This window comes from Lotus japonicus, chromosome 3, assembly GCF_012489685.1.
Source record: "Lotus japonicus ecotype B-129 chromosome 3, LjGifu_v1.2".
In the NCBI taxonomy this organism is placed as follows: Eukaryota; Viridiplantae; Streptophyta; class Magnoliopsida; order Fabales; family Fabaceae; genus Lotus; species Lotus japonicus.
In genome coordinates, this window is record NC_080043.1 from 70,477,595 (window position 1) to 70,503,017 (window position 25,423).

At 36.9% G+C, this 25,423-nt stretch overlaps 2 protein-coding genes and 1 long non-coding RNA gene across 5 annotated transcripts; 2 read left to right on the forward strand and 1 right to left on the reverse strand.

Annotated features, from left to right (window-relative positions):
• Positions 1-5,379, forward strand: LOC130745583 (uncharacterized). Its single transcript, XM_057597914.1, has 5 exons — positions 1-309; positions 813-883; positions 1,886-1,991; positions 2,682-2,814; positions 5,006-5,379. Exons 1-5 carry the CDS (start codon positions 233-235, stop codon positions 5,171-5,173), a joined length of 555 nt encoding a protein of 184 aa, XP_057453897.1. The 5' UTR covers positions 1-232; the 3' UTR covers positions 5,174-5,379.
• Positions 5,380-5,772: 393 nt separating this feature from the next.
• LOC130745584 (uncharacterized) lies at positions 5,773-9,207 on the reverse strand. Of its 3 annotated transcripts, XM_057597917.1 has the most exons (6): positions 8,869-9,181; positions 7,188-8,519; positions 6,915-7,071; positions 6,668-6,812; positions 6,466-6,584; positions 5,773-6,362 (listed from the first exon to the last, which is right to left on the reverse strand). In XM_057597917.1, exons 4-6 carry the CDS (start codon positions 6,714-6,716, stop codon positions 5,940-5,942), a joined length of 591 nt encoding a protein of 196 aa, XP_057453900.1. In that variant the 5' UTR covers positions 6,717-6,812; positions 6,915-7,071; positions 7,188-8,519; positions 8,869-9,181; the 3' UTR covers positions 5,773-5,939. The 3 variants fall into 3 exon arrangements, 2 of the variants coding, with proteins under 2 accessions (XP_057453900.1, XP_057453898.1); XR_009021815.1 differs by having other exon boundaries at positions 5,773-6,373; positions 6,668-7,071; positions 8,869-9,207; XM_057597915.1 differs by having other exon boundaries at positions 6,668-7,071; positions 8,869-9,180.
• A 295-nt stretch (positions 9,208-9,502) lies between these two features.
• Positions 9,503-11,542, forward strand: LOC130745585 (uncharacterized). The gene is made up of 2 exons (XR_009021816.1): positions 9,503-10,863; positions 11,008-11,542. It is a non-coding gene; the product is annotated as an uncharacterized LOC130745585 (long non-coding RNA).
• The last annotated feature ends 13,881 nt before the right edge of the window (positions 11,543-25,423 follow it).

Genomic DNA, 25,423 nt, shown 5'->3' on the forward strand with positions numbered 1-25,423 from the left:
GACATCAAATTCATACTACCCAATAATCCAATCAAAGATTCTCTGTTTCTTTCTTTGTTTTCCATAATAATCAATCAACTATAGTTCTAAAATTCTTTTATGCACCACAATAATACTATATAATTATTCAGAGTTGGGGTTTCTTGTGGTGAGAGAAAAACTCTGATTCTGATCTCAATTTACTGGACTACCCTTCAGAGTTGAATGTTAAAGTTCTAAACTTTGCCCAAAGATGGCGATTGGGAAGATGGGAATAACCGATTGGTTCCACAGGAAGATCACTGATCCCCTTCTTTCCATTATTCGCCGGTAAAGTTCTAACCTTTTCACTTTTTTAGCTCTGATCTACTATTCTTTTGTTGTTAATCACTGTTAGCTGTGATGATTCATCTGCAAAATTTAATTTTTTTTTTCTTTAGCTTTGGTTTTCCAGTGCAAAGATCTGTTTCAAAAGTCTCCAATGGTTAGCTTTTTGAAGTCTGTTCTTCATTTCAATTACCCTTTAAATAAATTTGGAATTTGAAGTATAATTTATTGGGTATATGGTGTAAAGAAAGAGAAAAAAAAAGTTATTGTAGCTAACAACTTATTGATGTTAGTTTTGTTCCCAAGTTGTTGCTGTTGTTGTATCTGTAGTGTTATTTATTTTCTTCATTTTTTGGGCAGCCATGTGTGTTCTTATGCTGAAAAGTAAAATATGAAATGGGTTTTTATGGAACAGAAGTTGTCATGTTTTGGAATGAGTTGTTTTCATTAGGCTTCTAAAGAGTAAAGACTGATGTGGTTAGATAAATTTGCTATTTTTTTTTCAGAGGAGCTGAGCCTAACCAGTTGGCTTTTTCTGCTGCTCTTGGCATTACATTTGGAGTATTTCCTATATGTGGTATGTTGTAACTAACCCACTTTGAATTATATTGTCATTTATGTTAGGAATCCATTCCAATGAAGCAGAGGATCTTTATATTCATCATGTTGTCAGTTGTGTACTTGAATTTCTACTCTTGGAACTGAGATCTTATTGATTTCACACATGTTGATTGAATATTATACTCTTTGATGTCCAGCATATATGCTCAACAATTTACAAATTTCAATTGATTTTCCCAAGTTTTAATGGGGATACATGTGTCACAATAGTGGAGAGTGGAGACCCTTTACCTTTACATTGTCTTTGAATGAAATGAAGAGTTGAAGAAACTGTGAACAACTTCTACAACAACAACCAAGCCTTTTACAGTGTTACCAATTACCAATAAGTGGTGTCAGCTACCTAGATCATACACTTTCATAATGTCCTGTCATTTATTAAGTTTAAAGATAAACCATTGACCTCTAAATCTTTCTTAATTGATAAGTATGATTATAAGTTGAACATGTAAAATGCCCTAAACTTAGCCACGCTTACAGGCTTGGTCTATTTCCCAATTATGAAAATTGATTGCTCCTTGGACTACTGCCTTTCTTTGTCAGAATTTTCCTTAAAAGTGATTTCCACCAGATTACTGTCTTCATTCATCCTGATTACCGTCTTTGATTAGGTTTTCAGTTTGCTCTCTCACATCATTCATATGTTTTCTATGAGGTTTGAACTTTGAACTGTCAATTTTCAGTTAACTAGTCTTGCATAACCATATCTAGGTAACCATGGTTTAGTATTGGTAGCCATCTAGCTAACATAAGCTCAAAACCGTATCTCATTTAATATGGATGAGCAACTTCGTATTTAAATTAAATCTAAACCGAGTTAATTTACCAAACCAAATGCATCACCAAACATTCAAAAGAAGGAAAGTACGCTGTTGATTAGATATCTGAGAAAGCATACTGACATGAAATGCAGCAGTTCTTCTACAATTTGTTAAACATGCTAATGTTTCTTAAATAGGTGTCACTGTATTCCTCTGTGCAATGGCTATTGCATTGCTTGGATCATATTGCCATGCTCCAACTGTGATGCTTGCTAACTTTGTTGCTACGCCAATAGAGTTGAGGTAATATGCATTCAATGCTATCCATGCATCTTACTTTCTATCTCTATTCTCTAATTCTCTATGATGAATGTTTGTACTTGTACTTTGTTGATCATGTTACAATCAAGATATTTTGTGCAAATATATTGTAAAGTACTTCTTTATGGCTCAATCTTTGTTAGGAGGGAGTCTTTTTTTTTTTCCTTTTAAATTTGTCACGGAAAACATATATTTTCCAATCAAGGTGTGTCAGAGAGGCTCCTGATAAGTGTATCAAACGGTCTTGATTGGTCCATGTAGCCAACCTTTTCTAGTGGAATAGGGTTTGAATATTGATGTTGCATCCTAGGAGTTCAGAGTTAAGGAGATTTGGACAATTAGTATGGTGTTAATTGGGTTAGTACGGAAAGAATGTTTATACTTTTAAGAAAGAGTTTCTCATAGGAAATCCATTCTGCATCAATTTTATTGTGCAAGTTGTGAGCCCTTAAAAACAATGAGAACATGCATAAATTTTTAATTATGCTCATATGTCTTTTCATGCCCCTATTTTCTCTTGTGATAGACATTTATGTTCTTTTACTTATTTACACGGAAATGTTGTTTTGTTTCATAATTGGTTAGATTACATGTGCATTTCTATGTTGATATTATTCTAGTGGGCATCAGCAGCATTGATATTGCTAATTAAAGATTTATTTGAAATTTCAGTCTGGTTGTACCCTTTCTACGCTTTGGTGAAGTTATCTCTGGTGGACCTCATTTCCCTTTGACATCTGATGCTTTAAAGAAAGTTTTTACTGGTCAAGCTTCACGTGAAGTCTTATTAAGTGTTGCCCATGCGGTAGGTACCATGTTCCATAGTATTTTCTTATATGCATTTATCTGAAGAAGACTGATCGTTCTGTGCATATAGATGTGTACATGAAATATAAAATCAAAACATCCATTTCTTTCTCCTTTTCCTAGATCTGCCTTTTCACGCAAGTTAAAGTTTGAGCTTTTAAGTCCTTCTCTGCCTTCCCTGGATTGAGGAATGGTGTTAAAAATGGAGAGTGAACCTTTTTCCCAGGTTCTTTTTTAAATAGTAGTTACTCCAATGGGGAGTCACAGAGGAGGCAATCTGATGCCGGACAAGCCAAGTACTGATTACGTTGATGTGTTGGGATGACAGAGTAGTTGGGGAAAAAACAGGGTAGAGGGTGAAGAGTCTGGAGACAATGAGAAAGGACATCTCAAATAATGAGAAAAAACAAGTGAAAACATGATTATAATTCACTTTTCAAACTGAAATATTGATGGCATATTGAAGTTATGATTTAGGCAACAAAAACTGCAATTCTAAAGGCATAATCATGTCAATATTCTGGTTTAATCATCTCAGCATAACAAAAACGTTATAAACTATAGTTGCGTAGGGTTATTAGGATTTAATATGGTCTTTTAGTTTAAATTAAATTTACTTTCAATCTTAGTGAGTTTTTGTTTTGTATGCCATTCCCTTGTTAAGTTCTATATCCGTGGTTGTGTCTGTTATTTAGTTGGTAATAAATTTTGTTTTATTGCTTAGATTTTTCTGATGGATTTAGTATTAGTAAAAAGTCTCAATCCTTACAGAATTAGGAGTTTGTAATTCTGTTCCCATCTGGTGCGTCGTAAGTGAGGTTGATTCAAACCTTTTCATTTTTACGAGTTAAGTGAGTTGATATGTCTTGCTTGTATCATATGGTGATGCTTAAGAAACACTTTTGTTTAAGTCTAGGTTAATATAAATAATTTCTTCTCAACTTATAGTATATGTCTTCAAATTTTTATCCCTGCCCGGACTTGCTTCTGTCAACTTCATTTACGATTTCTCTTTAAAATCTCTATCTTCTTCTTTGTTGAGTCTCTAGAACCCCTTATAGATAATACCTAGTTACCTACTATCACTGCAGGTACTATTCAATGCACTCAAACGGGCAATATTTTATTTATGCGTTATATAAGCATTTTCTTTTGAAATTCTTAGAACTAATTATTATAGACAACAGTTATGCACTATGGGATTGACTTTTACCTCTTAATCTTCTTTGTGATACTCTGACTATTAATCTTTCTATGCATGCGACCCTACCATACTGTATTTTGGTGTGCTTTTGTACCAAATAGTGCAGAAATCAACATTTTCTGAAATTCATATTCTCCCTTTGGGTGGGGTTGGAGGGTTAGCTTCCTTATATAGGATCTGGCATTTCATTAGATGAAGGGTTTGAAGTAAAAAATTGTTTATGTTGTAAATGTTATGGATCAGATGATGCCAGTAATTAATATCCCGTCACTGAATTAGTGACCTCTATATACTGGCCACTAATGCGTGACCCTTTGGGATTTGTTCAAAGTGAGAAGAAATGGTGTAGTTACACGCTAGCAGATCCTTTATTGTCTTGGGATTTAGGAATTCAATGGATCGTTACCAAGAAATACACTGGCTAAGATGTGCATAGAGCAATCCTTTCAGATAGTTTATTTTTGGAGTTAGGCCTAGCCAAAATTCCAAGACCATGTAGCGTTGAAGGACCTAATGGAGCTACTTGAGGCCATTAATAGCTTCATCTGAATCATAGATGGTTGTTTGGTTTCATATTCACATTACAAGTCCTGGACCAATATAAGGGTGAGAACACAAGTTCGAACCCCGGGAAAGTCATTTGTTGGGAGAGATGGCTACAGTTTTCTGAACGGGTGGGAACATCCGTCAAAGACAAAAAAATAAAAATAGAAAAAATTACAAGTCCTGGAGCATCATGCAAGGATTGAGAGGTTCCCCTCTGTGGAATGCTTAAATCTGGCTGCTTGTAATATTACATCTAGCAATATGCCACTGATTGTCTCTAATTTTTTCTTACTCATTTCTAATATCATGTAATTCTCTGGCTCAATAATTAGCTTGATTCATTTTCCCTTTTGCAATGAAGTTTACATGCTTGATTTCCTTTTGAAAGTTTATACAATGATCAAATATGAATAATTATTTGTTTATTGAACTTTTGCAGTTATTAGGGTGGCTGGTTGCATCACCTTTTATTTTGGGAACTCTGTACATAGTACTATTACCATGCTTCAAATTTTTGGTTCAGAAATTCTCAACTGTTCCTTTAAGTCCGAAGAAGCCTCTTCTCCATCCACACTCAGAAATAAGCCTGAAGGTAAGGGATGTTTGAGAAAACAATTTCACAGTCACTGTATCTGCTTAGTGAGAGTGATCATCAATCATTCATAGGTTCTTTTGTGACATAACTTGTACATAACAAACAAAAGCGTGTCACTGTTTGTAACGCTAAGATTTACTTTGTGAAGTATGTGATGTGATTATCAAGAATAGTAAGCATTGGCAAATATATAATTAATGCTCTCATTTTTATTAAAATTGTTGTTTATTTTCCTATTATATCATATATCTCTCTTATTATGAATAATTTCATAAAAAGTGGGTAAAATAATTAAGAATTGTGTGAACTTAGAAATATAATTGGTATGCACCAAAAAAAAAAGATATATAATTGGTAAGATACAATGTTGTCAAATTGCCGTGAGGTCAAAATTCGCAATTTCATTTAGCGGATAGCGTTGTGGGCAAATAGCGGTAACCACATAGCGGTTAAAATAAGTAAAATATTATATAAAAAACAGCTCTTATCACAAGTTGTTTGTGCAAATAAAAATCTGCTACATAATAACAATTAAAATAAGGCATGTATTGCAATGCATAAAATCATCATTCTTAATAGCAAAATGTTAAATATTCAAGGCTGCCACCGGCTCAAATCAAACGACTAAAGACTTAAAACAACAGAATTTAAACTCAAGTCTCAAAATAGTAAAAGGTAAATGCAACAAAAGACAGTTCAACTCATTATCCTCTTCCTCCTCCCAGAATTTTCATCACCCACATCATCAGAGAGTGAAACATATCCTTCTAACTTGTATTTACGTGTCCTCCAAATCATTGTCTAATATCTCTTCTTCTTCCTCTTCAACAACCACCACCTCTTTTCCTTTCTTGGAAGCACCTTTCTTCTTCTTAGATGAAGTATCTGCAGCAGTTGGGACCTCTTTTCTTTTTCTAGTTCTTCGCCTAGTGTTAATAGTAGGCTCTCCAATTCCTGAAGCTTGGTAAACAACATCCCAAGTGAGGTCATCATTCGGAAATACCCTATCATTTTCAGCATCATTTCCATCCTCATCCATCGTCCCCACTAGCCATTCATTGCTCTTATCAATGTCATCCAAGGAGATAGGGTCCAACTCATCTCTAATATTGTACCTTCTTACTAGTGCTTGATTATACTTGACAAACACCAAGTCCTCAAGTCTCTTATGCTCAAGCTTATTTCTTTTCTTTGTATGAATCTATAAAGACGCTAAGGTAATAAAATTAAAATTTGAAGTGACATGTTAAAAGTTAACAAATACAAGAATAAATATTAGCAAATAGTGGAGTTGAAGAGCTTACTTGTTCAAGCACACTCCAATTGTGTTCACACCCAGAAACACTGTAAGCCAAACTTAAGATCTTTATTGCCAACCGTTGCAAATTCGGTGTTGATTTTCCATACATTCTCCACCATTGAGCTACAAAAGCAGAAGTCCAAATATATGTGAAATGTTATGCAATGCAATTGCATTAACATATAAAAATATTCAATTGTGCTCACCTGGTGCAATTGCGCCCCTTTGTTCAATTGCAAATCTAGTTCCAAACATGCCACCACCAGATTTGTAAATTGGTAGCTCTGTAAGTATCTTCTTCCTTAGTTCATCAGTAGGCGACAACCTTTCTACACAGTCATAGATCCCTTTCTGCACTCAAAATCATAGTCCAATTATAGATCATTATAGTAGTACTCTGGGTTCAGGAAGTGATCAGCAGCATGCAATGAGCGATGTAGTTGACTATTCCACCTATTGTCTATGATTTCTCATATATTTCCATATTTGTTGTTGTCGTCACCAAGGGAAGCTCTGATTGCTTCTTTGGCCATATCCATAGCCTCATAGATATAACCCATAGCAAGTTTCTTCTCGATGTCCGCTAGGCGTAGTACAGTGGACCCATGACCTTGAGTGTATAAGGAAAAAAGAAAGGGAAAAAAAAAGTTTCAGAATTGAAAACAGATTGTTGTCCAAAACAGTAAAATGTGAAGAAAAATAGAAAAACAGAAACAACAAAATTACCTTTAGTGTAAAACAAACATTGTTCCAGAAAGAGTTCATAAAAACAGTTTTTGTTGCTTCCTTGCTTTTTTCCTCTTTGGACAACTTGTTAGTTGTCTAATTGTTTGACACAAACATCTTCCTCGGATTTCGTTTCTCCTTCTGTAATCTTTTCAATGTAAGATAGGATGTAACAGAATGTCTTACCAATTCTCTTTTCTTGGTATAGAACCTCAACAAGCTCAATGTACTAGAGTAACCGTAGATGTAACCAACAAGAGATATGGCTCTTTGCATTGTTTTCTTTATGAGAGCGATCTTTCCAATGTCTTCCAAAATAAAATTTATGCAATGAGTTCCACATGGTGTCCAATATAAGTTAGGTCTTTTTTGTTCTAGCATCTTTTCCGCACTCACATAGTTGCGGTCATTGTCGGTTATAACCTGAACTACATTCTCTTCCCCAACTTCACCAATTATGGAGTCAAACAGCTCATTTCTCACCAGTTTTCACAAAATCAGAGGCATCAACCAATTTCAAAAACATTGTTCCAGCTGAACAATTCACCATGAAGTTAATAACTGATCTTTGTTTTCAATCAGTCCATGCATCGGACATAATAGAGCAACCAAATATTTTCCATTGCTCTTTCTGGACCTTCAACAAATCCTTAGTGTACTCTACTTCCTTTGTAAGAAGTGGAACTTGTATGTCATGATATGAAGACGCTTTTAAATGAGGTCTGAAGCTTCCAACAGTCGCAAGCATGTCATGAAAGCTTTGCAACTTAACTATGTTAAAAGACAAGCCCACTTGATACCAAAAGCGGGCAATATACTGATGAACTCTTGTTGTAGCCTTCTTATCACATGAGGCTCTTATATTTTCCTACCTTAACTTCTCATTCTTCTTCTTTGCAATGGAACTTCTGGTTTTCGGAGGTACAAATCAATTTGGCCCTTAGGAACCTTTTTCTTTTTATTTTCTCTCTGAGGGCTAGTTGCAATCTCGAGTTCTTCATCCATAGCACGTTCTTCATCACTATCACCGCGGTAGCAACCATTGTCAAGAATATCAAGGAGAACCCTTTCATATGCTTCGATGTCTTTTATTCTTTTCCTTCAAGATTCCCCACAATTCATCTCGGACCTCTTTCGAACACTTAGGACAAGGTGTGACATTTCCTTTCTTCCCCATCAAGTGCTCCTTCGTTCTTGTAATTCCACCCTTTGTGATTTTAGCACAGAAATTGCAAACACATAGACTAGTATCATTCTCATCGAATGGCTTACAAAATTTCCATCCAGGGTCAGGCCTTTGAGGTGCTGCAAGAACTGGGGTTGAATTGGAACCTTGTGCAGAGGTTTCAAAATAAAACATTACACGTTAAGATAAAATAGTACAGGAACAAAAGAAGAATCGGAGGAAGAAGAATAATAGAAAAGAAAAAGAGAAGATGACACCGACTGTGAAAAAAAGTAGTAACTGAGAAGAAAACCGTTAAACTAGCCATAAGATACATTTGAAGATATTACAAGTTAAGAGAAAAGGAAGAAGAAACATTTGAAATAAACAAACAACGGGAAACAGAGAAAAAGAAAATAGTGAAATATAGAAGAAATATTTCAAAAAACAAAGCATAAGTTTCAAACAAAAAAACTGATCATACGAAAAATAGAGTATGACGTTTCTTCTACTCACCTGAAACTTTAAGAAGGTGTGCTACTGTGTTGTAGCCTAGGTCTCTAAGAAGGAGAATGAGGAAAAGAGTTCGAAGGAGAGGAAAGGAGAAGGAGAATTTGGAAGCTTTTCAATTCTCCCATCAATCTTCTTCACGATGAAGCATTAATATAGAAAAAGAGTTAATAGGGAATTAATTGGGGGAATTAGTCGGTGGCCCATTAGTAAAGAAATACCATATTTAAAAACCCTCAAAAATGAAAAAAAAAAACATTCAGATTCCTAAAATTCCACTATTTCTGAATCTGAAAAAACGCCGCTTTGGCATTCTCGCGATGGCCACTATGTCGCGGTGAGACTAAACACTAATAAGATAATAATTAATATTGGCTTGAACTTGTATTGTAGTATTTCCTCTGTTTGTAATATTTTGTAGTTTTAGTTTTGGTGCTTGCTGTGGTGCCTCCTCACAGTTGGAGGTGTGGTACCTCCGCCTCGTTGGACCAGTAGAATATAACCACTTATTAAATGAGGTGACTTTTCTATTTTCGTGATAATGTTTTCCTAATATTTTTGTTTTTAAAAATAAAAGTTTTATTATTTGCTAAATGGCCCCTTACTTTATTAGTAAAAGTGAGATTTATCCTCTTTAAAAAAAAAAAAGAGGATAAATGTTCAAGTGTTGTTCTTCTTGAGACCTTTCCCCTGAGTTCTTCTTCTTCTTGAATCTTGAGAGAGACCCATGGAGAGGTCCGCCACCGCCAGCCCATCCATTGTGACGAACGAGATCCGCTGTTTGCCGACCACAATCTAACCATCTCGTTCTCATTCGCGCATCCCATATTCTCTCTCTTCCGCCGTCAGATTCCGATGACGACAGAGTTGCGGCCTCATAGAGGACCTTGCGCTGGTGGTGGAGTTGGCAAAATAGAGCTCCTCGACAAGGACAGAAGAGAGAGACTGGCGAGGCTTGTTGAAGGTTGAGAAGGTATCGGCGACGAAGTGGTCGATGTTGGTGATTTGGACGACGCTGAGTCGGAAAGATAAAGTGGTTGTTTGGCCTCTGTTGTTCGCTTGGGATTAGGATTTGTCTCGGCTGGGGTTGGTGGTTCACTGATGGTGGAGGATGCGGCGCCGCTGAGCACGCCATCACCAAACCATTGCTCTTGACCCGTGGGTTTGTTTGGATTTGAATCACCTTCCAATTTCGAACAAACCTTGTTCTGTGTCAAAGTTTTCACCAGTCATTGGGTGGGTTTTTGTGGCCATATTGGTTCTGTTCATTTTGCTTTTACAGGTTTGGCAGTCTTAAAATGCAGTATTTTTCCTTCTTTTTCTGGTTTGTGGGATTCTGTTGAATTATTGTCTTGTTGCTTGGGATGAATGTGTGTTGGGTTTATACTGTCTTTGGTTAGTTGTGTTTTTCTGTTCTACTCTAGTTGACAATTAAGTTCCATTTAGCTAAAACTTACATCTTTTAGTTCAAATCTTGTTCTTATGCTTAGGATAGGAAGCATATGTTGGTACAAAAATCATAGTTATCATTTAGCTCCATTTCTGTGAAGTAGCATGTATGTAGGAGTAACCCATCACTCATTGCTCTATTTAATCTGTGCATAACTTGTTTAAATCATTCCATTGGATGGATGTACCCTAAGTATAGAATAAAATGAAGTTGTGTGGATTTTTCTCATGATTGGCAAGTGTTGTGCCAAGAGAGATAATTCTTAGTTTAATTCAGTGCTTATGTTTAGCTTGACTTGTAGAATTGAACTAAATAGTTTATTTTGCTCTCTGAATCCTCTTTGGGCCCAGGTTGTGTTAGTGGTTTAATTCATAATGTTGGTTTCTAGTCAAGATTTCTCAAAGTCTTGGTTCTTCTATCTTCTTTTGGCTGCTTTGGCTGAAAATGAAGCCTGGAATTGCACACTCTCACTAATATGTTGCAGGAGGCTTTTTTTCAAGGTTTTGTTTCAAATGGCATCACTTGGATTAAATTTGCATGCACATCATATGGTATGGACAAACTAAATTTTGAGAGCATGTGCTATAGTGCTATTTTTCCAGTGACCCATGGTTTGCAATTTTGATACACATATTTAGTTTCAGATAAAATTATCATGTTTAGTAACAAATTTTGAAACAAGTCTGTGTATACAGAACAGGATTTGGCTTATACATGTGAGATATGGTCTCATGCTTGATGCACACAAGCTGTTCGATGATATTTATGAGAGATGTGGTTTCATGCACACAAGTTGTTTGATGATATTCTTGAGAGATGTGGTTTCCTGGATGACTGTGATGGGTAGACTTGTGGGACTCTGGGAATTGAACTGTGATGGGTAGACTTGTGGGACTCTGGGAATTGCTTTGAAGCTTTTGGGATGTTTTCGTGTGTGGGAAGAGTTTAATGATGGTAGACAAATTCGGGTGGGAGTAAAAATTCATTCGTGTGCTTTGAAGAAAGTAGTGGGTGGATAGTTTTGTTGCTTCTGCACTGATTAAACAATTGTGGCAGTTAGTTATGTGGCACAGAATTGTAAAACTATCTCTGCGCAATTAGTGGCGGTTAAAGGCCGCTAGAAACTGACCTCTAACCGCGAATCATATTTTTGCCAGAATAATTTCAAATAATTTGTTTTTCCTACAAAAGGCAAATAAATAATTTAGTTAAGTTTATTCACGTATATTATATTATATGTTGTATTAACATATTATATATCTAATATAATATTTATATATTAGAGTATTAAAAAATGATAATTAAATTTTTACTTAGATTTTATGATGAAATAATTTAAGTTTAAACATGAGCAAGCTAAATATTTTGCAATTACTAATATGGTGTTAATCTAGTGGTAAACAAGCTCTCCTTGTAAATGTGATATCATAAGATCGAACCCTGTGAAATCATTTGTCGAGAGAGACCACCACTGTATCCCTTAACCTGTGAATGACAAAAAATAATAAATAATAATTTACAAGTATTATTGAAAAGTAATGTTGAGGCTATAAACAACTTAAAAATGGTCAAAATAATTCATTTATATATTCCTTAGGTCAGAGACTCGTATTGGATCATCCTTCATTGAGTCAACCCTTCCTTATCATGTCCAGTAAAGGTAAAAGTTACTATTGGTTTTGGGGAATTTAAAGAAAGACCATATTGGACCTCATAAGGAAGAGTGGCCCAACATGAGTCTCCGTGATGGGGAAGCCGAAGAAAGACATTATTGGACCTTATTGGGCCTCATAAGGAAGAGTGGTGGCCCAACATGAGTTCCAGTGATGTGGAAGTCGAAGAAAGACCTTATTGGACCTTATTGGGCCTCATAAGGAAGAGTGGTGGCCCAAATAGAATCCCGGTGATGGGGAAGTCCAATGAAGACCATATTGTGCCTCATAAAGAAGAGTACCCAACATGAGTCCCGGTGATGGGAAAGTCGAAGAAAGACCTTATTGGACATCATAAGAAAGAGTGATGGCCCGACATGAGTCTCAGTGATGGGGAAGTTAAAGAAATACCTTATCGGCCCTCACAAGGAAGAGTGACCCAACATTAGTTCCGATGATGGAAAAGTTGAAGAAAGACCTTATTGGATCTTATTGGGCCTCATAAGGAAGAGTAGTGGCCCAACATGAGTCCCAGTGATGGAGAAGTCGAAAAAATACCTTATTGGGCCTCATAAGGAAAAGTGATGACCCAACATGAGTCCCGGTGATGAGGAAGCTGAATGACGACCGTATTGGGCCTCATAAGGAAGAGTGGCCCAATATGAGTCCCGGTAATGCGAAAGTCAAAGAAAGACTTTATTGGACCTCATAAGGAAGAATGGTGGCCCTACATGAGTCCAAGTGATGGGGAAGTCGAAGAAAGGCATTATTGGACCTTATTGGGCCTCATACGGAAGAGTGGTGGCCCAACATGAGTCCAAGTGATGGGGAAGTCGAAGAAATACCTTATTGGGCCTCATGAGGAAGAATGACCCAACATTAGTCCCGGTGATGGGAAAGTCGAAGAAAGACCTTATTGGACCTTACTGGGCCTCATAAGGAAGAATGGTGGCCCAACATGACTCCTAGTTAGTCATGAACCCAATTAATATTATGTTTTGACAATTGATTATTAAAATTGTTTCTAGCTTAGTGGTTGTAAGAAATGTATGTGTCTTAGGTGTCCCTGGTTCGATCCTTCGGGGCTAACTTTTTTAATACCAAGCGTTACCCTTCAATTTTTAACACCATCTTGCATTGTCGTTCCTCACCAGGACTTCCCCATCACCAAAATCCACAAGTTTCTATTTAAACCATTATCTGCAATTTTTGGCGGCTGAAACGCATGGCAGTGGGGGTTTAAAACCGCCACTAATGCACATCATGATTTTTTACACAAAACAGAGGCAAATAACTCTGCAATATAACCAATTGAAATTGATGAATAAAAAACAAAGATTATCCAGTCTGAACATATCCAAACTAACACTGCAATGGAAGTATTAAATTGCAAGATAAAACAATTAGCCTTCATGTTGGAATCTGGATATTCACACAGGCAGAATGAAGGCATCTAGCCAAGTGCATCAACAAACCAATATCTTGAGCAGCTCAACTAAGTGCTTATCTAATGGGATAAAAATTTCACATTGTTCATACATGATAATATTTCTACCACAGCATGCTCAACATGTTAACAGCAGAAATAGTGATTAAACTGAAAAGGGGAAGAAAAATCTGCATTCTTGTTGGATATTTCCACTGTCCAATTGTGTTTATCATCACTTCCCCGTGTTCATCATCAAAGTTATGTTGTCTCCTTTGAGAAGGATCCTCCCTAATGTCTTTCTGCTATTTTTCTTGACGTTTACTTCTTCAGCATCATCCATAACCAAATTCATGTATTCAAAACCAATGATACTGCCTTCAATCAAATAAACAAGATCTGATATCAAATAAAGCAAAGAATACAGATTGAGTCATCAAAGAATGAAAGACATAACCTTTCCTCTTCGCACCCACACCATCCCACATAAACATGGAGTGAATTAACAGAGAAGGAGGAGCAGAAATTAAAGGAAAACAAGATAAACTGAGATTAAATCCACCACCTGCATGCTAATTAATTTCAAACATCACACAAAAGGTCGTGTTTCTTGATGGTGAAATTCATCATTTGTGATTGTGATTCTCTGCAAAATTTATTGAAAATTGCTACCTAAAAACTCTTTCCAAGGCAATTTTCTCAAAATCAAATCAAATCTTACACGCAGATTTTGAAATTTGAATCAATAATAGAAAAATTTACAAAACATAGATTTGTGTCCCATGAATTTCAATCAATGAATTACCCAACAGAAGAGAAAAATTACTCACCGAAAGCAGGGATCCCTATAATTTGTGCGCTGTTGAGAGGAGGCAGAGCCAGGGATTCTTTAGTGAACGAAAACAAACAAGAATGAAATTCTGTTAGCAAAGTAACAAATTGAGTAACTGAGTGAATCGATCGTAACTGACAAGTGAGAATCGAACCTGAGCAGACAAATTTGGGAGCGGTGGAGGGGCAAACGGAAGAGAGTGAGAGGAGCCTCGTCGTGTTGAGAGGGAAACCGAGGATGACAGGGTCGCGGAGAAGGTGGCAGAAGCAGAGGGTGTCCACGGCGATGGCGAAGGAGAAGGCGTCGCAGCACGTGGCAGAAGCAGTGTGAGATTAGGGTTTCATGTGTTGAAGATGAACCAAGAACAACAGAAGATGAACCAGTAATGTATGTTTCAATCTTCAAACTAAATCTCACTCAAGGTAAAAACTCATATTAACCATAGGCAACTTTCTAACCATTGCTAAAAAACCCTTATCAAAATTAATATCACAAGTTATTTCGAATTTATAGAAAAAAACGGAAATTGATGGAAAATAAAAAATCTGGTATAATAATTGCCACATGTCACATTCCTATTTGACAAACCACATGGAGGCACCACACCCACATTTTCCCACCGGCACCACAGAATTCACCTTTAGTTTTGGATAAAACTTAGGTACACTGTTTGTCTTGTTCAATAAAAAATCACTCATCCACTTTTTTAGTATTTATTAATTTGATGATAACTTCCCTCAATTTTTCATTTTTTAACATACCTGTACTATTATAAATGGATAATAGTAAAAAATTATACTAATTGGATAACAGTAAAAAGAGCACCAACGGGAGGAGTTTATTTTGCTTGTGCATAGTTGCACAATGTGTTTTTTACTTGCTACACCAGGTTTACAGGTAAGGCAAGTGTGTTCTAGAACACACTTCACATGGCTGAAGTTGAATGATACAATCTATATGTATCAATTTTTTGGTCGGATGATGCAGTTCCATCGGGTTGTGACTAGTAGGATTTGGCAACTGTGCGTCAAAGGATTGATCTTTTGTTGTAGGTTTAATTGCACTTTTCGTCCCTGATCTATACTCCTTGTGTAATTTTGGTCCCCCTTTATTTAAAACGAGCAATTTTGGTACACCAAAAATCAATTTGTGTTAATTAGGTCCTTCCGTCAGCTTCCGTCCATTTTTAAATAAAATATTCTTATTTGGATTCGTGTGATTTGGTAGCGGGTATGCCCTACATGTCACAATTCAAAGTTAAACAACATAGCAATGCTTTCAATGTTAAATTTTGTGATAACAAGCACTAACGTAGCTGAGAAATGTAGTGGATAGATAACAATCACTAATTTAACAAGCACTAATAATAATCAATGTTTGATCTTCGGTAGCTTGTGCAGATGTTATGTCCTTATTGAACGCAGGGACAAAAGGTTGTTCGCCCACTCTAAGATCGGGTTCCATGATGTCTTCGGCATGGTCAGAATCAGATTCTCCTGATGAAATGTCCATTTGGAAAAGGCTGGATTCAAGAACGGGAAAAGGGACGTGAGGGGGAAAGGGACGTGAGTGAAGAAAGGGAAAACGGACTTGATTGAAGAAAAGGACGTGAGTGAGTGGGGTGAAGTATCTGGCATTATATAGAAGGGTGTGTAAGACCATGATTTGGTTTTGTTGTACATCTCTAGGTTTTGATAATAACAAGTATTTATTTGTGGATGAACATTTTTGGTACTCTAACGTTTGTCTTTTAAGTGTTTGACAAACAAGTTCTGATTCTAATTCAAAGATGAATACATCAGAAGTCAAAGACCAAATATTGACCATTAATCCGCTCCTGCACTCGCTACATTCTGATGAACGGTAGATTATTCCTTCAGAAGTTCTGAAGATGAAGCTCTGATAATGGGTTCTAAAGATCAAGTGCTGAAGACTCTGAAGTTATGAGTGAACGGTCAAAGACTCTGAAGACTTGAAGATTCTGAAGACCGAAAGAAATCTGGTTCTGAAGACCAAGTGCTTCTAATCTGAAGACCAGAAGTTCTGAGTGAACGGTCAAAGAAGATAAAAGTGGTAAAGTATGTCATAAGCTCTATCGTGGCATGATAGGTTCACTTCTATACTTAACTGCATCTAGGCCAGACATACTATTTAGTGTTCATTTATGTGCTCGTTTCCAATCAGATCCAAGGGAAACCCACTTAACTGCTGTTAAGAGGATCCTAAGGTATCTGAAAGGCACCATTAACCTTGGCTTGATGTATAAGAAAACATCAGAGTATAAGCTTTCAGGTTATTGTGATGCTGATTATGCTGGAGATAGAACAGAGAGAAAAAGTACTTCTGGAAATTGTCAATTTCTGGGAAGCAATCTAGTCTCATGGGCAAGCAAGAGGCAATCAACCATTGCACTATCAACTGCAGAGGCAGAATATATCTCAGCAGCAATATGCAGCACTCAGATGCTCTGGATGAAACATCAGCTGGAGGATTATCAGATCCTTGAGAGCAATATCCCAATCTATTGTGATAACACTGCTGCAATCTCATTGAGTAAGAATCCTATCTTGCATTCAAGGGCAAAGCACATTGAGGTAAAGTATCACTTTATTAGAGATTATGTACAGAAGGGCGTACTTCTTCTGAAGTTTGTTGATACTGACCATCAATGGGCAGATATCTTTACAAAGCCCTTAGCAGAGGATAGATTTAATTTTATTCTGAAAAATCTGAACATGGACTTTTGTCCAGAGTGAAGATGGATCAGAACCTCTGACTATGATACTTCTTGATCAGAAGATGTCTAGTCCAGAAGGTAACTCAATCAGAGTGTGTGTACCCATTGGTACTGACTCTGAAGCTGAGATAGCAACACGTGTGTCAGTATTTCTGATGCATAGTTCCTTGTGCCCGTGTGACAGTCTGTCATGTTGCGTGTAGATGTGCTTCTCTCCTGTGTGTGATATGTGTATTTACTGTTATTATCTATCTTTAATTTTCAACCGTTGATTTTAAATTGCTTTTTGAATCAACAACGGTTATTTGTCAAAACCCACTATACACACACGATCTCCTTCACTTTCGGTTTTTACTCTCTCTCTCTTCTGCTATTTCAAAACCGCTTACCCTCGATTTCTCTCTCGATCTCTCTTCATCTTTCAACCTTCATCTTCTACCTAAACCTTCAACCGCTCCAAAAAATGGTGAGTCAAACCAGAAGAGCTACTGCAGATGCAACCCAGTTCCCTCATATGGTAGTTGGTCTAGCAACAGGTCAAAGGAGTCCTGAGAATCCGAATCAAGATCAAGGTCAAGCTCAAGAGCAGATTATTCCGATTGCAGAACGGGGCTGTACCGTTCACTGCGTATATGCTCCTGAGGAACTTCAAGTACTGGCAGAATGGAGATTCGACCTCGACAATCTTGCTACAAATGGGTATGATCTTCGTCCTGAAGTCCAAGCTCAAGGTTGGGAAAATTACTTCAACAGGCTTCGAGGACCGGTGTATGACAAACTGATCAAGGAATTCTGGAAGCACGCCGACTGCGATGATACTCAGGTGGTATCTCACATTCTTGGAAGGAAGATCATCATTACAGAGAAGTCTTTCGTGAATCTGCTGGGTGCAGAAACTGCTCTTGGGTATCGTTTCCAATTCACTGAATCGAAGCTGAAACCCAAGACGAAGGATGAGACCAACAAGGCCCTGTACACCAATTACAAACCGGGCAAGACTAATTACAAAGTGATGGACCTTTATCCCAAGCTCAGGATCTGACACAAGATTCTGCTCAACTGCATAAACCAGAGACCAAAGGGCAGTTCCCCAGACTACATCAACTTCAACCAGAAGGCGATGTTGTTCTTCATCCAAGACAAGAAGAAGATCTGCCTTCCCTACTTCCTGTTCTCCTACTTGAAGGAGTGTATCCGGAAGTCTAGGACTACTGCCTCCATCAAGTCAGCAATCAAGTATATCCCCCTTGGGAGACTGTTGTCTGATCTCTTCATTGAGAGTGGCCTCATTCAAGATCTGGTCAATGCTGGATGCACAGAGGATCTGACCACCATTGTCAGTGATGTCTTCACTGCGAATTCTCTAAAGAAAATGGGCCTAGTCAAGAAGAAGATTGCTCCTGCCCATGAAGACACATCTTCTGAAATCAGAAGTAGAAGGGTGCCTCTGAATGACTACCCTCTGTGGACACAGGCAGACAATCCTGAAGCCATTAGGTGCTATGTTGAAGACCTAAGGGCTCAAGGCTATGAAATTGATCTCGATGAATTCTTCAGCAGACTGCTGCCTGCTCCAGAGTTTCCTTCTCCTATCAAGAAGAAAGTTCAGAGGAAGATGATCCTAGAAGAATCTTCTGAGGAATCAGATGTCCCTCTGACCAAAGGGAAGAAGGCTGGTCAATCCAAGAGAATACATGATGAAACCAGCAAGCCAGATGATGGTGATGATGGTGATAATGAGGATGGTCCTCCTTCTCCTAAGAAGAAGAAGAAGCAGGTCAGAATTGTGATGAAGCCTACTCAGGTGGAACCAGCTGCTGAAGTGATCAGAAGGATTGAAACTCCTGCTAGAGTGACAAGATCATCAGCACAATCAAGTAAGTCTGCAGTTGCTTCTGATGATGATTTGAATTTATTTGATGCACTCCCCATATCAGCCATGCTCAAACAATCTTCAAATCCACTCACTCCCATTCCTGAGTCCCAACCAGCTGCACAAACCACCTCTCCACCACATTCCCCAAGGTCTTCATTTTTCCAACCTTCTCCTACTGAAGCACCTCTCTGGAATTTGCTCCAGAACCAACCCTCTAGGCCAGATGAACCAACCTCTCCCATTACCATCCAGTACAACCCATTAACTTCTGAACCCATCATCCCTGAGAAACCAGAGCCTAACCAAACAGAACCTAGACCCAGAACCTCTGATCACTCTGTCCCAAGAGCATCAGAACGTCTGGCTCCCAGAACCACGGATACAGACTCTTCCACAGCCCTTACACCTGTATCCTTCCCAACAAATGTTGCTGACTCTTCTCCTTCCAACAACTCTGAATCCCTTCGAAAATTCATGGAAGTTAGAAAAGAAAAGGTGTCTACCTTAGAAGAATATTATCTCACTTGTCCAAGCCCTAGGAGATATCCTGTCCCTAGACCTGAACGTCTAGTTGACCCAGATGAACCTATCTTGGCCAATCCTTTACATGAGGCAGACCCTTTGGCTCAACAAGCTCACCCTTCCCCTGACCAACAAGAGCCTGTTCAACCAGAACCTGAACCAGAACAATCTGTGTCTAACCACTCCTCAGTTAGATCACCCCATCCTCTGGTTGAAACTTCAGAACCTCACCTTGGAACCTCTGAACCAAATGCTCAAATGTTTAACATTGGCTCTCCACAAGGTGCCTCTGAAGCTCACAGCAGCAATCACCCAGCCTCTCCTGAAACCAACCTCTCTATAATTCCTTACACTCACCTCCAACCCACATCTCTCTCTGAGTGCATCAATATTTTCCATCATGAAGCCTCATTGATGCTACGCAATGTGCAAGGTCAGACTGACCTAAGCGAGAATGCTGAACATGTGGCTGAAGAGTGGAACAATCTGAGCACTTGGCTAGTGGCTCAAGTTCCCGTTATGATGCAGCTACTGAATGCAGAGGGAAGTCAAAGGATCGAGGCTGCAAAGCAAAGGTTTGCTAGAAGGGTGGATCTTCATGAACAAGAACAGAGACATAAGCTACTTGAAGCTATTGAAGAAGCCAAAAGAAAGAAAGAACAAGCAGAAGAAGCTGCACGTCAAGCAGCAGCTCAAGCTGAACAAGCCAGATTAGAGACAGAACGACTTGAAGCTGAGGCTGAAGCTCTTAGATGCCAAGCACTTGCACCCGTAGTTTTTACTCCTGCTGCTTCTGCTTCCACTCCAGCTCCTCACGCTGCTCAGAATGTTCCTTCTAGTTCTACACAGCCAAACTCGTCCAGACTCGACATTGTGGAACAACGTCTTGACACTCATGAGTCTCTGCTGATTGAAATGAAGCAAATGATGATGGAACTTCTGCGTCGATCTGATAAACCCTAGCTTTAGGATCTCTTCGTTTTGATTTCTTTTTCTTTACCTGTGTTTTATTTCGTTAACCTCTGGCTCTTTCTTGTTAATCTTTACTTTGCTCGTTTGTGATTATCTATGCATATATATCTATATATCTGACATTATGTTTGCAAATTTTTTTATTATTCATCATAACCGCTTTTACATCATACATTTTTTTTCTTTTTCCTAAAATCCTAGAATGGAGGATCCCTCCTCATTCTTCTGCACTCCTGGCGCTGCTCTGACCTCTCCTTCTCCAGACGCTCCAGTGCATACTGGATGTTGTTGAGCCTGTCTTTTAGCTCATCCCTCTCCAAAATCTCTTCTGCAGTCTTGAGCTTCTTTTCCAAGATCTCTTTTTCTTCCAGCAGCTTTAGTTCAAGCTGGCTGAGTTCTTGCACCTCCTCCACGAAGGCAAGAAATTCCCTCAAGTCTCTATTCAACTCTGGACGCAGGTCCTCCTCCAGCAGTGTCCGTGTTAGCTCTGAGATGGTTGTTGTACCCTCTGGATGCCTAATGTTGAGAAACAAGTCCTCCTCAAAGGCTCTCTTTCTCAGCTCCTCTAATGCGATCATGTATGATGCCATTTTTCTCTGGTATGATGTTGTGAAGCTTACCCCTCTCTCCAACGCTTTATATAGGCTTCACTTTCTCTCTGAAAGTTAATGCTCCTACAGTTTCTCGAGGTTAAGTTCTTGGTAACTGACCCTCCTCTTTACTCCCTTGGCCGGTGGTAAACGTTCTTCTCTTGCATTAACTCTTCTATTTATTTCGCCTAACTCTGATTCATGCATCGTTTTAATTGTCTTTAAACTTAGACCTTCTCTAAGGGGGAGTACCTTGTACTTCAAGCTAAGTTTTTCACACCCCAAGCTTTTTGCTTATGACAAAAAGGGGGAGTAAACCCAGTTTTTGATGTGTAAGATGTGTTAGTGTGATTTATTTTTCTTTTGGAGAATTTAAGAGTTCCACCTTTATGACCATAGATGTGTCACTAGGCAAATACAAGGAATACATTTCACTTCCTCTGAAGTGATTCTAATTTGACTCCGATACCCAAGACTCTGATACCTTGTCCGTGACTCTGATTACTTATGCGCTCTGATTACTCTATTTTCATCTATGTCATAAGTTTTTCACTTTGAACTCTTATATCATTTAGCTCAGAATCTAGACTTTACTAATGTTTTCATCAAGTATTAGATTCAGGGGGAGCTAAGCTCAGAATCAAGCAGTGACTTGAATTCAGAATGAGCAAGATAAACTATTCACATTAGGATAAGTCTTATTCTATATCTCTAAACTCTGAGTGAATTCAGTTTAATGTTTAAGAATTGTTCATCAAAAATCTTAGTTTTGTCATCATCAAAAAGGGGGAGATTGTAAGATCAAGTTTTGATCTAGTAGTACAACTCTATGTTTTGATGATTACAAGTTAACCTTTTGATATGAACAATTGTGGTACTCTAACGTGTTTTTCTGAGTGTGCTATTTACAGGCTCTGACCTCAACTCAATCTCACACAAATCAGAAGCACTGTGTATAAAGAGCGACCCAAGCAACGCTTTCGCATTCACCATGTTCAGTATGAACAGTGGAAAAGCTTCAGAAGTTCTGAAGTTATACAAACTCTGATGTGGACTCAGTCACTAGAAGTTCTGAAGATTCAGAAAGTCTGATAACCAAGAAACACTGAAGGCTCAGATATTCTGATGGTGTAGAAGACTCTGAAGATCCAGAAGCTGATTAGTGAAATTCTGATGTCCAGAAGCAAGATACTCTGAAGACCATGTACTTCCCTCTGAGTTCAGAATCAGAAGAAACAATGATCAGAGGATTTGGGCTTTCCCTCTGACTCTGATCAACCGGTTTCACAAGTTCCAACATGAAGCTTTCTCCTGATCAGAAGTCTCCTAGGTTTAAAGGTCAAGTCGCTATCCAAGTACAAAAGCAACTGTACCTTCCTGACGACCTACCTAACAGTCTCAGACACAGCAGAAGCTGGATTTTCCAGAACTGCCCTCCAACGGTAGCATTTCCCATGCAGCGCTCAACCCTAATCCTTGGAGTATATAAAGAGGCTGAAGACTGAAAGAAGCGGCTAGAAGCATTCACATACGCGCAAGACAAATTCAAATTCTTCTAAGCCTTCTTTCATCTGAAATTCATTGAGTTTACTATTAGCTTTTTAGAAGCAAATCTCTTGTAAACAATTCTTTGATAAACAGTTTGTTTAGTTCCTTTAGGAGATCAAGGTTGATCGGATCCTAGAGAAGACTAAGAGAGTGAATCTTAGTGTGAGCTTAGTCAGTGTAATTGTTAGTCACTTGTAGGTTTCAAGTGCAGTTGTAACTCTTACCTGATTAGTGGATTGCCTTCATTCTAAGAAGGAAGAAATCACCTTAACGGGTGGACTGGAGTAGCTTGAGTGATTTATCAAGTGAACCAGGATAAAATCCTTGTGTGCTTTTCTATCTCTTATCTTTAGCACTTAAGTTCTCGAAAGATTTGTCAAAATCTTTAAGGTGGAAGCTTTATCTTGAAAACGTTATTCAAACCCCCCCCCCCTTTCTACCGTTTTTCATACCTTCACCTTCCGCATCTATCATTCCCTTCAACCTTGAAAAGAAATTTCTTGTGCACTAAATCTACAATTTATTGTGGGGGGTCTTCCATGTTCCGGTCTACATTGAATTTAAATTAAAATGAAAAAAATTAATATATTATGAATTAAGTGAGCAATGAAAATGTACATTTTTTTGACATGACTATGTTAACCTTTTCAATTTTTTTCCAATATCTCGTTGCCTTTTTTGTTCATTAGATAACAACCTTCGCGATAAAAAACGGTAAACGTTGCAGATCCAATATCATCAGCAATATTAAGCAACAATTTGTACCTGATGTAAACATTAATAATTAAATAAACTGAACATTTTACAAATTAATTTATTTATCGAATTTGTAGATTACCGTATGGTAGGAGTGACATGCTTGTTACATTTTTCACAATAATATTGTGCTCCGTCAGAGTATATTGCTGAGTGACATTCACAGTCATGGTAATACCAATCATTTGTGCTCTAAATTTTCTTAATCGTGACATATATATAATGAATATTGTACGTTGTAGAAATGAATAAAATGAAAAGAAAAAAAATCGTAGTTGCAACTGCTTGTTTGATTAACAGTGATAATAACATATGTAAATGTAATACGTTTAAATGTGAATACTCAGTAACATGTTTTTTTAAATGAGAAATGATTGTACTTGATTTTGTTGTTATTTTTTTAGATAGTAATTTATTTATAGAAAAAGTAATTAAATTTGTATAGTGTAAACTTTATTTTTCTAAAAGGAGGGATTATAGTGTCTACTGTTTTTATAACTCAATATAAAACACACTATTTAAGATCCATTAAATACGTTTATATAAGAGTTTTTATATTTATTAAATGATAATTAATATACTCGTTAAAAGACCTTTAAGTAGCTGATTTTTTTATTTTCTTTTTTAAATACGGTATTTAATTTTAAATTTTTTTTAAAGTGATTAAAATTTAAGTTTTTTTTTAAATTAAATAAGTGTTCCAGCATTTTTTTACAAAAAAAATTAAACCGTTTTTTTTTTTAAGAATTGAATATAGTAGCTGTTGTTTAAACTATTGACTATGAATTAATCTTTTTTAAAAATGTTCAAAACGTGTATCAAAATCTTTTTTTTCCTATTATAACGTTATGAATTTAAAGCAATTAAATTCAATGAAAGAGTATAAGAGTCTATGGTCTAATTAATTGATATTTTATCTCATTATTCATGTGTTGTTAATTTCCCATAATAGGTGATTATTAAATTAGTTTAATAAGTATTTAAGTTTGTAGTTAGTGTTTAAAAATCTCTAACCCTATAAATTTTGTATTTAGAACACATTTTTGTTTAGTGTAATCCTAACATTAAATGTTTATTTACTAATTTAATAATTTATTCATTAATACTAAGTTAATAATATAATAAGTAATTGTTTTATTTAATTAAAACGTGGAATGAAAATCAATGCCCGTTTTTTTTTAATAAAAAAAGTCTAATAAATTAAATTAAAAGTGATGAGAACATACCGATATGCAAGTAACCAAATTTTTAATACTTGTGCTTAGGAAAAGCGTCAGGAACTCATCTTTTTCAGTAACGTTTAATCTTTCAATCACAACGTTCATTACTTGAGTATGAACTGCATCACACTCAAATAATCTGCGAAGAAACAAAAATTATGTTGTTATTTTTCATCTAAATTTGTTTAAAGTAATATGAAATCCACAGTACATACATACCTTTCTCTGTAGGACACTGCCTGTGGAATGTCAGGATTGAACATTACTTTAGTGCAGTTTAACCTAGCAGTTAGATCGATTCTAAGTTTAAGTTTGAACATGTTGATTTATTATATAGAAGTTTATGTTTGTTTGTTCCTCAAAATAATTAAATGTACCGTGATGAATTGTTACAACTCCCAACAATATGATAATAACATGTTTGTTGTCTTTTGTATTTAGAAGTGCATCCAATTCGTTCCTAAATTGGTCGTATAAAAAATATTTAATTTTTTTGTTGGAAAAAAATTAAATAAAAGTTGTTAACTTTCTTCCGTAGGAATTTATAGAAATTAATAATACTAATTTGTTATTGAAAAAAGAAAATTTACCCTTGAGATTCAATTTCAATGTCTCTGCTAATTCGTTGTAATTTCCGACGTGTGTTACTTCGCCCATAACATCTGTTTTAATGGTAATGTCAATACATGAAAGTGTTGATGTATTTGAAGTTATTTAAATGAAGGCATTTACATACCAACTAAGAACCGCTTGTCAAAGTCAGGATTTAGAATTTCATGCACGTTGTCAAATATCATATCACGCACAGGAAACACATCTTTATTATATGAAACCATCATTGTTCTACTTTGCAAGTGTATCTCGTAGATATGCCTAGATGCACTAAGACCTCGGAAATTATGCCTTACCCAGAAATACTCAAAACGGTATACCAAACCTTCCGTGATTCTGTTGGCAAAACGTCATGAAGGTTACGCCTA

What these genes read in the sequence shown, in the direction of transcription:
- LOC130745583 (XM_057597914.1), top strand. Translation starts at nt 233, where the DNA reads ATGGCGATTGGGAAGATGGGAATAACCGATTGGTTCCACAGGAAGATC. An exon ending in CTTCTTTCCATTATTCGCCG is followed by an intron (nt 310 to 812) that starts GTAAAGTTCTAA and finishes TTTTTTTTTCAG; the next exon opens with AGGAGCTGAGCCTAACCAGT. An exon ending in TATTAAGTGTTGCCCATGCG is followed by an intron (nt 2,815 to 5,005) that starts GTAGGTACCATG and finishes GAACTTTTGCAG; the next exon opens with TTATTAGGGTGGCTGGTTGC.
- LOC130745584 (XM_057597917.1), bottom strand. Translation starts at nt 6,716, where the DNA reads ATGTTTGGAACTAGATTTGCAATTGAACAAAGGGGCGCAATTGCACCA. An exon ending in AAGGGGCGCAATTGCACCAG is followed by an intron (nt 6,585 to 6,667) that starts GTGAGCACAATT and finishes CTGCTTTTGTAG; the next exon opens with CTCAATGGTGGAGAATGTAT. An exon ending in ATTGGAGTGTGCTTGAACAA is followed by an intron (nt 6,363 to 6,465) that starts GTAAGCTCTTCA and finishes GCGTCTTTATAG; the next exon opens with ATTCATACAAAGAAAAGAAA.